This window comes from Etheostoma cragini, chromosome 22 (genome assembly GCF_013103735.1).
Source record: "Etheostoma cragini isolate CJK2018 chromosome 22, CSU_Ecrag_1.0, whole genome shotgun sequence".
NCBI lineage: Eukaryota > Metazoa > Chordata > Actinopteri > Perciformes > Percidae > Etheostoma > Etheostoma cragini.
Window position 1 is genome coordinate 13,652,159 of NC_048428.1, and position 10,288 is coordinate 13,662,446.

Below are 10,288 nucleotides of genomic sequence, written 5' to 3' on the forward strand. Positions count from 1 at the left end.
ATGTTTTACAGTGAAAACAAATGATGTGCTGTGTAATTTCCTTCTACAGATGTGGCAATTTAGTTTAAAGTCCACTGTTGGAATAAAGTCACCACTACTACCACTAATTTTCATTGTTTCTCCCACTGGTAGATTTTACAACAACCCCCAGGAGCCACAAAAAAAAAAAAAAACTGAGCTCAAGTTAGTAACTGAGCTCAAGTGCCATCTAGTGGTGCAAGAAACAATTCTTTTGTCAGAAGCAAATACAAATGTCACCTTATAAACTTTATTAATCAATTTTGTATATACAAATACATACATAATTAACAATTCTGATATGAAACACTGGTATTTACAAAATAGCTTTTGGAAAAAAGTCTGTACAGTACAACCTGATATAAGTTAGTAAATTACATTGGTAAGTAACTGTGCAGAAGGTTTCTTAATGACAAAGAAAACATTAAATTAAGGTTCCAAACCTAAATTTGATTTTACCACAAAACAGTCGGTTTAACCAACAAACAAAGAGCTATTAAAAAGAACCACATTTCCTAGTCACGTTAAATTCAAAAGATTTTTGAAATATTACAAATTATAACGTTGACACCTATGGAAGAAGATTAGGGCCACATGTGAAAAGAGTTTAAAGTCAAATTTTTTAGAATTCTGACTTTAAACTCAGAACTCAAATACATTTTTCCCATGTGGCTCCAATCCTCTTCCATAGACATCATACATAAATACATTTGAGATTGAAACTGTGCGGACATGTAAACAATCAGACATACATGGTATCATTTTATCAGGTGCTTCCCCACCACTTTCTGAACTTGAACATTTTAGAGAACAACATATCTGAAATTGAAAATTAAACTCTTCACTTCAGAACACCAGTTCATCAAAATACAGCAGGACCTCTCCTTACACAGCTGAGCTGCCGTCATGGCCTAGAATGTGGCTGATGTTGTGGGCAGGACGATTGGGCTGCTTGCCAGAGTCGGCAGCCGAGGTGTTGGAAAGAGAGAGCAGGGGAGACATTGGCATGGCCGAACCATCAGTGGGCATGCCTGTGGCGATCTCGGGGAACAGGGAGGTGAGGCTGAAGTTGGATATGTGAGGGGTGATTCCAGATGAGTTAGCAATGGGCATAGGGGGCATATCTGGAAGCAAAGGGAAGCTGGCCTGGCCAAAACCCACAGGGCGAGGTGGTGAGAGGATGGAGCCAAAGCGGTTATTGAGTGGAGGAGCGCTGCCCTTGTCGGCACTAGGGCTGGTAAACATTTGGTTGGGAAAGTACTGGAGGGTGACATCGCTGGGAAGGCTGGGGTGAGCAGCTGGAGAATAGGAAGGGTAAAAGGAGGGTAAAGTGTTCTGGGGCTCCACCGGCAGAAGGGACGGTGTACGGGACGTGTTGGGCTGGCTAACTGGAGGGATGAATGTGGAGTTTGCATTGATGGGAGGAGGATTCATCCCTCCCTCTGGAATAAAGGGGAAACCAAAGTTTTGTGTTAGGTGTTGGTCAGGAATTAAGTTGTTGTCACCAGGAACCTGAGCACTATCTGCCATAAAGCGAACAATGGTGCTGCGTCGTGCTTCTCCTCCAGACTGTGGTCTGCCCAGTAGCACCCCTCCTCCAGAGGGCAGAGGCAGGTGGCCCTCAGGCTCAAAGGGGTTGCTCTGTCTCAGAGTACCGGACCGAGGCCGGTCCCCAGGTCTCAGCTTGGTGGGCTGAGTGTCTCGGCCGATGTGGCGGGAGTGCTGGCTAACAGCAGCGGGTGGTCTAGAGGGGGCGGAGGAGCGGCCTGGCTCAGAGCTGCTGTGGGGGGTTGGAGGGTGGGGGTGACCTGTGCGCACACCTGGGCCTCCATGCATATTACTGCTGACCTGAGAAATATGACCCTTGTTGCCCTCTCCAATCCGCATAGTTGGGGCCTTCTGCGTCTGGGGCACACTGGGGCTGGAGGCCTTGGCCTGTATGTCTCCCGAAGAGCTTCCAGGCACACAGCTGTACTCCATGCTGACTGGGGGACAGCACTGCATTGACCGCTGGTGGTTGCTCTGCTCAGGAAGGTGGGGGGAAAGGAGGCTTTGCATGAAACCCTGGTGACAAACTTCTTGCTCCCGTGGAAGGCTAACCTGTACTCCCTGTGAGCCGGGATGAGCTGCACTGTAGCGGTTCCTGCCATCTGCTGGAGGGCCAACACCCATCCTGAATCCGCCCTGCTGCTGCCCCTGAGGGCCCCTCTGGGTGGACGGTACTGACTTAGAGGTCATGTCACTCCCACGAGACACCTGAACATCAAAACCACCGAGTTGATGTGCTCCTCCTCCCATGACCTTGAATGGCGGACATTCTGAGACCCGCTGAACATCAGCAGAACCCGGATGGTCAGAAGGCAGGCGGTTCTGTGGGTTGTGTGCAATGTTGGCCTTCCCTCGTGATGTGTCCAGGTAACCGCGGAGGTCTGGCTGCTCCTGTGTGGCACCGCGGCCAGGCTGAAGGTGGAGACCCATGCGCTGCTGCTGTTCACCACTGGTGGAACTTTTACCGATGAGTGCCTCTGCCGAGTAGCTGGAAACGCGGTGACGTTCCTGCCGAGATGGAGCACAGGCCAAGTCAGACGAACGGGACACGGGATTGCTGGGAGAAGGGATGAGTTGCTGCTCCAGAGTCCGAGTGCTCATCATCCTCTGCATAGCGTTGTGGTCTTGACCAGGCTGAGGAAGAGGAAAAAGTCAAAATGTTTCAAACAAGAATTTTACTAATTTTAAATCTTACTTATCAATATAATCAATTTTCATCAACATTTTTTCCTGACAGTTCCCTGACATTTATAGAGAAACAATATATTTTTTTATTTTACAACTGGCAAGATATTACAATAATTGCTTTTCACTCTAAATTACTTACGATCTTGAATTATCATCCCTCTGTCTTAACTTTAACTTTGGGGGCAGGGCTGTGTTTGCACGGCAAGGCCGAGGACAGAAAAAAGCTCCCAGGCAAGCATTTAGTTTTTAAGATTCTTTTTGCTGTGGCAGTGTAACTGTGGTCTGCTACACTGGTTTGCTACAACTACGTCTTTGTAATTTACCAACCAGTACCAAAAAACACCAACATAACAGTTTAACTTTTTTTTAAAGATGATATTTTTGGGGCATTTTTGGCCTTTATTTGGACAGGACCGCTGAAGACATGAAAGGGGAGAGAGGGGAATGACATGCAGCAAAGGGCCGCAGGTCAGAGTCAAACCTGGGCCGCTGAGCAGAGGAGTAAACCTCTGTATATGGGCGCACGCTCTAGCTGAACCTCGACTGAGCTATCTGGACGCCCATAAAAGGCGTCCAAATAGCTTTGTCTACCCATTTGACTGAACTGACAGATGTCTCACACCTGAGGTAGTGACTATTAGTGTTGTTCTTAAATCATTTAATCATAATTAATACCTAAAGTAATTAAAAATGGTCCCTTACAAGTTCCTAGTATTTCGTATTTGCTAAATACACAGTTATTGTAATTAGGTTGTTTACAGCCAATTTTCAATATGGTTTAAGCGTTAAATAAAAATCAATTGAGAACTTTGCTGATAAGTTGGTTCCACAACTAATTGTTTGTCAAATAGTATCACTGAAAAGGCCGGTTAAATGAAAAATATACAGAGACAAAATCAACCAAGGTACCACAAGTGACACTGAACTTCGAATCCAATCTTTTTAAAGCTGACGCCGTCATATTATGTACCTTGAGGTGCTCCTGCTGGGCCAGGTGGCTGCTGTGGTGGGCCCTGGATCCTGCTGCCTGGACTTCACAGCTCTTCTCCTGGTGTCTAAAGTGCTGCTGCTGGATCTGCTGCTGTAGATGCTGCTGGTGTCTGGAGTGAGAGCTTTGCTGCTGCTGCTGCTGCTGCTGCTGCTGTAACTGCTGTTGGTGTTGCTGATGCTGCGCCTGTGGCTGCTGTTGATGTGTTTGCTGTTGGTGCTGTTGGGGATGAGACTGTTGGTGTTGTGTTGGCTGTTGATGCTGTTGTGATTGTTGGTGTGACTGTTGTTGTTGATGCTGCTGTGTGTGCTGTTGATGCTGTGTCTGTTGTTGTTGATGTGAGTGCTGCTGCTGCTGCTGCTGAACTCCAGACTTCTCCAAGTGGTGCTGCTTCTGTTGCAGGCCAGCAGATGAACCAGTTTGACTGCCTCTGACAAGCCCCCGCTTCTTCTGCACATGCTGCTGCTGCTGCTCCTGCTGCTGCTGCTGCTGCTGAAGCGCCCTCTGGTGTAGTGAGTGGCGCTGTGCAAGGTCAGGCTGTGTCAGGTGGTGCTGCAAATGATACAGATGGTGTCTCTGTTGCTCTTGCTGCTGCTGCTTCATGTAAAGATTTCCTCCCAGGTGCTGGCCAGACTGGGTTGCAGCATGCTGTGAATGACCCTGGGGCAGATGAAGCACACCTGGCTGGTTTTGCTCAGGAGGTCCCTGAGAAGGGCAGTGGCCATCCGTGGACCGAACTATCGGACTCATGAAAGAGTTTGTGGAGAAGAGGGGGCCTCCACTTTCTGAATTAATCCTTGTCATGACAGCTGAGGAAGTGGGGGGCAGGTGCCCCACCATCATCTGGCTGTGGTCTGGTGCTTTCACGTCCATATGGCTAACAGTGGTAGCTGATGGAGGGCAAGGCTTGGACCGTTTTCCATTGTTTAGAATCACCTCCTCCTGGGCCTGCCGCTTGGAGATGATCTTCACTTGTCGCTCACCTACACCAACTCCAGCCTGAGCCCTCATTAACGCAGTCTTTAAGGGGGTGTACTCATTCAGTTGGGCTGCACCTGAGCAGGGTGAGAGAGCATTGTTTGGGGGTTGGGATATGTGGGCTGAGGTCCCTACAGGTGAGGGAACCGAGCCCTGTTGGCCAACAACACTGGGAGAGCCAGGGTAGGGTTGTTGATTGGAGCTGGGCCTGATCAGGTTGTTGACGCTAAGGCTAGCCACAGAGCCACTCTGGGATGAGCTTTGAGACTGGACCTGGTTCAAAGACTGGGAGTACGACATGTTTTGTGGATGTCGGCTTCCATTGGGCACCTCCCCAGCATTTCCCCTGACAGATACCTGGACAGTGGGTTTAACTGTTACTGTGTCCATGGGTTTAGTCACTTTTGCCTGCGGTCCAGTTGCGCCTCTTTCTTTACTGCTGGACACTGCTGGGGTTTTGGGGGGCTCCCAAGCTGTTGCAGTGGGGTTTGCTGAACCAGTGTTAACAGTGCAGCTTCCACTCCGCCTTCCTGGACTGTCCTGTTCTAGCATGGCCAAGGCCAGCATTTCTGCCTGCTCGGAGGTGAATGTATATGTTCCAAAGGAGCCAGATGACGCACTAATATTGTGGCCCTGGGGAAGCATGGATGCCACAGAGAACCCTCTGCCTCCACCTGCCCCTGAAGACATGGGAGAATCTGTCTGTCTGCTGGATGTCATAGGGTGCTCTACAGTTTGATCGTCAAGGTTAGTGTACACCTGTTGGGATAGGGCAGAATCCTTTCTATAAGGAGTGCCAGAAGTCCCAGCCACTAATCTGTCTTTATCTGTGGAGTGTCTCTCTTCCTGAGCTTCCCTGTCTCTTCTAGGGGGGTGGGCTGGTTTGACTTCAGAGGGCTGGCAGGGGGAGAGGTTGGGCATATTCACATCAGTCTGCTGTGTTGGGGCTCTACTGGTTGTGACCCTTTTCCTAAACTCTGAACTTGTTGTAGGGGCTGTGATAGAGCTATGTGATGTGGAAAAGGTTGCCGCAGGTGATGAGAGTGCTACAGTTGTGTACACCAAGGGTGACATGGTGGGCTGAGACTGAGGTTCATTACAGGGCAAAGGATCTTGGGTATTAGATACCTGGGGACAACATACTGAAGTTGGTTGTGGCCCCTGATGTAAAGATACTGGTGCAGTTGCTGGGATACTGCTGGTGCAGACTGGTGTCAGACATGCAGTAGAAACAGTGGTGGAGGTGTACAGAGTCTCAGTGGCACCTGCAGAGCTGACCACAGATTTGCTCTGTTTCAAAACAGCAGTGGGGGCAGCAGCAGCAGCTGACTTACTCTGTGTTGTGCTAGTTCCTGCACTGGTGGTTGGCTGTTTAACCTCTGGAACTGGGAGTTTGGTTATAGTCGAGTTGTTGCCAGAAACTACAGCTGGTTTACTCTCAATAGCCACAGCTGCACTAACTGTTGGCTTGACCGATGGGGCATTGACAGTTGGAACTGAAATTGCCATACCACTAGTGTTAGTATGACTGAATACAACATTAGTCTGATTTGCATTGACAGAGCTTTTGCTCTGTGGATGGGACTGACTAAATACAGGTAACTTACTAGATGAACTACATAAAGTCATCATCTGAGTATTTTGTGTAGAGGTGACATTCCCTACAGCTTCACTACAATCTGTAGTTGTGAGAGCTGTGGTACAAGTGTGGGGAATGTCTGTGACCTTTACAGTAGAGGACTGTAAAACTTGACATACTGAAAGTTGAACCGTCTCTCCTGCAGCAACCACTGGCTTGGCCGAAACAGCAACAGCAGGTGGTGCCTGAATAAGCTCTTTTTTATTGGCGGGTTTAGTCCTTTTAGCTGTCGCCCTCTTTGTATTTAAAGTTGTGCGAGGCCTCTTTCCTGGAGGTATAGAGGCATTAACCATCAGCCCTGATTTGACTGGGTTTAAACAAGGGACCTGTAGCTGGCGGGCAGGTAGAGCAAGTGTGGTGCCACAGACGGATGCTGGAGCAGGAGGCTGCTTATGCTGGACTACTGATGATGAAGCAGCTGGAGTCTGACCATTGTTGTGGCTAGAAATGGTAAGTGGAAGGCCCTGAGAGATGCTCTGATTGAGACTGCTGAGTGCCCCTAAACTGTTGAGGGCCACATTAGTAGTTGGTTCTTCAGTGGTGGTGGGCTGGACCAGCTGGAGTGTACTCTGGCCAGCCTGGGAGCTGGATTTATCAGAGGTCTTCATGGGCTGCAAGGCAAACACCTGGCCGTTCACAGTGATCGTCTGTGGGCTTGGAGGAACAGGTGGGGAAGAGGAGGCCTGAGTGACCTGAAGGGGATGGTTCATATGAGGCTGAACAGGGCGTGGTAGAATGTGCACCAGCTGCTTTCCCCCAACACTCTGTATGGAAGTAGCAGGTGTTGAAGTGCTGGCTGTTGATATTTGAGTAGAAACAACAGGTACTGCAGTGGGCACAGCAGCAGGCACCATGCCAACCTGAGGATTCTGAGGGGCAGGTGCAACTTGATTGGGTGCCTGGATGATTACAATATGCTGACACTGTGTCTGGTTGGTTATTTCCTCTCTTACAACTGACTGGGTTGGGCAAGAACTGGCCTGCTGCAGGATGACCACACTTGGGTTGTTGGTGTTCTGTGGTGCTGTTACACCTGAGACTGTCCCACCAGTTGTGTTGACCTGCAACACCTGCATGGTCTGAAGGAGGGGCAGCACAGTGGCCTGTGGCTGGGGCACCAGGGCTGGCTGAGCAATGGGCTGAGGCTTAGATATGAGGGCTGTCGGTGGATGGGAAACCAATGATGCTGGTTGAAGTACAGCAGGCTGGGGTTGCGATGGCACGACTGCAGGGTGGGCCACCACACCTGGTTGGGGTACTATGGCTGAATGGGAGAGAACAGCACAGTGTGGTTGGGGGGCTAGAACAGGCTGAGTCTGAGCCTGGTTCAGGACTGCTGGCCTTAGCTGGGGTGCTCTCTGAAAGGGCTGCGCTTGAATGTGGGCTGTAATGGGTGATTGCTGTACAGGCACGTGTGGTTGCATTTGTATATGAATTGGCTGAACAGAGGGTTTGTTGCCCATTGGGCACAAAGTCACCTGCTGGACAGCCTGGGTGGTATTGATGACCTCTGGTGTGGGGAGACTCTGACAAACTGGCTGCACTGTGTTCCCTGCCATCTGTAGTGTTGTCCAGGTAGTCTGTGTGCTGCCTGCAGCCCCAGCCCTAAGAAGGGCTTGGCTGTTGGGTACAGCAGTGTAACTTACAGTCCTAATAGCAGGGTCCTGTGGGACCCAAGAGCAAACCTTTGATGCTGCTGCTTTGGATGTGGCTATGGCCTTTGTGAGTGTGGTGAGATTGGACATGGGCTGAGCAGGGCTTTCAGTGGAGAGCTGCGAGGCTGAGGTGGCTGCTATGGTGAAGGTTGGGCCTGGGGTGGCAGGCTGCGCTTGTTGGGACAGAGCTGTGGTAGCTGCAGGGATCCGGAGGGTGATGTAAGACACAGAGGGTGGCAGACTGGTGGCAGCAGTCGGTGTCTCAACTACACACTGCTCTATCATTCTCAGGCCTGGTGTGGACTGGATGGGTGTGACAGTCGACCCAGGGAGAAGCGCTGGGGTGGATGAGGAGGTATTAACTTGCAGCAGTGCTCCATTAACCCTCAACCTAGCAGTGACTTTAGGAGGCTGATGAATTAATGTTTCAGAAGGTTGTTTTTCTGGGCTACTCTCCTTCCCTGCTGGGCAAATCACATTGCCATTGGAATAAACGATTATCCCCTTTGGGAGTTGGTGAGTGGGGGTCACCTTTGCCACTTTGGCGCAATGCTGTTTGCCCTTCCAGTGAACTGTGGGGTCTTCTAGAATGTTAATATCATGGGCTTTGAGGAGCTCGATGTAGTGAGCACTCTCCTTCCTATGCTCCTCCATCTGACGCCGCAGCCGACGAATCTCCTCCGCTGCACAGAGACCAAGCACACATAATCAGTCAAGTGCACTTAGTCTTACTGTACAATTCCAAGTACGCAAAATGTATAGTCACACTTTGATCATTTCAACTATAAGAAAATCAAGGTGTACACTACTGCAAAAAACATGTATGAGGTGTACTTATTGTTAAATTTTACCCTGGACTTTATCACCTCCTTCAAGAAGCAATGTATCATTTTGTTTCTTCAGTTCAGTGATGTAGCGAACAGCCTGGTCCAAGATCATGATCTTACTCTATAGATGATTGGATAAAGGTTTAATATTAAAACACAACACAACAGCAGTTAACTGGCCTGTACAAACACCAATTTGACCATAACATGTTATTGAGAAGGCAACACAATAATGCCAGCTTGTCTCTGTTTTAGTTACCTGTTTTAGTGCCTGGGAACAGGGCAGAAGATTACCAATGCGGTTAATTCCAGCATTAATCTTCTCTTTTCTGTGTCTCTCAACTATATAGAGAAGAGACTAAACTTTAATGTCCAGTTACACTTGTAGTTACCACCAGATAAAGGAACCCTCCACAATAAATATATGTTCACTATTAAGCAGCAAAGTTTGACAAGAAGTATATCAGTAGATATAATTTCACCTGCATTGTGGGATTCTTTGTTTTTCTTCTTTCTGCAAAATACAAATACATTACAACTATGTACATATTGTGCCTCTACTGACGATTTGGTAACAACTATAAAGAGCAGATATCTCAAACATCCTTACTTGGGTTTACGACCTGGTGTCTGAGATTCAGTCATCTCTGGCATTATGTCCTTACAGTTATAAGGTACCAGTCAACAAATTAACAGTTGGACCTTAAATCCCTTCTGTGCCCATCCTGAAATGAACACATAAAAGATCCAAGAAGACTTTTTAAATAAGTATGATGACACGACAACTGTATAACACCAAAGAGAAAAACATTCAGATGCAATTATCCAGCAGTTATGTTGTAATATAATTTGCTACAGCAATAGATATCAAATCAAAAGACATTTCTAAAATAGACTGAGCTTCTACAACTAGATGCTAACCTAGCTTTGCAGCTAACTAAGAACTCATTTAGCTACATGCATATTACAGCATAACTACAACATGTTTAACGAATTGCACTTGCAGCTGTGAGTCCTGGTTTACGTTGCTGACATCAAGTGATTTTCAGATTATTATCCCGTCCCTTAACCAACAAAAAAACTAACGTAAGCAACCTGAACAATTACCTATTGGGCTAGCTTTCTGCTAGCTAGCTGGCTAATAGCTAGCTTACTTTACCGTTACGGGCATAATTATTAAGCAAATTAATGTCAGATTTCTACGCGTTCCTGGTGATAAAAGGGTTCTAATGGATGGTAGTTTCCACTAACCTCTAGCCTCGGCATTTTAGGGGGCTGTCTGTCGCTGTAAATTCTTTGAGATTAGAGGCTAACTGTTGGCTAGCAGAGCATTAAACTCAACTCATTACTCAAAACAATCTAGATACACCTAGCTTGTACAGAAAGGGGAGGGCTCTGGGGGAACTGACAGCCAATAGTATTCCAGATGAGGGAGGTTTCAGCCAAT

The 10,288-nt window shown here is 48.0% G+C and overlaps 1 protein-coding gene across 1 annotated transcript; it reads right to left on the minus strand.

Annotated features, from left to right (window-relative positions):
- Positions 1-246: 246 nt before the first annotated feature.
- LOC117938130 (basic helix-loop-helix domain-containing protein USF3) lies at positions 247-10,209 on the minus strand. Its single transcript, XM_034862563.1, has 7 exons — positions 10,093-10,209; positions 9,452-9,566; positions 9,324-9,355; positions 9,101-9,183; positions 8,866-8,962; positions 3,725-8,697; positions 247-2,700 (listed from the first exon to the last, which is right to left on the minus strand). Exons 2-7 carry the CDS (start codon positions 9,493-9,495, stop codon positions 904-906), a joined length of 7,026 nt encoding a protein of 2,341 aa, XP_034718454.1. The 5' UTR covers positions 9,496-9,566; positions 10,093-10,209; the 3' UTR covers positions 247-903.
- Positions 10,210-10,288: the final 79 nt, after the last annotated feature.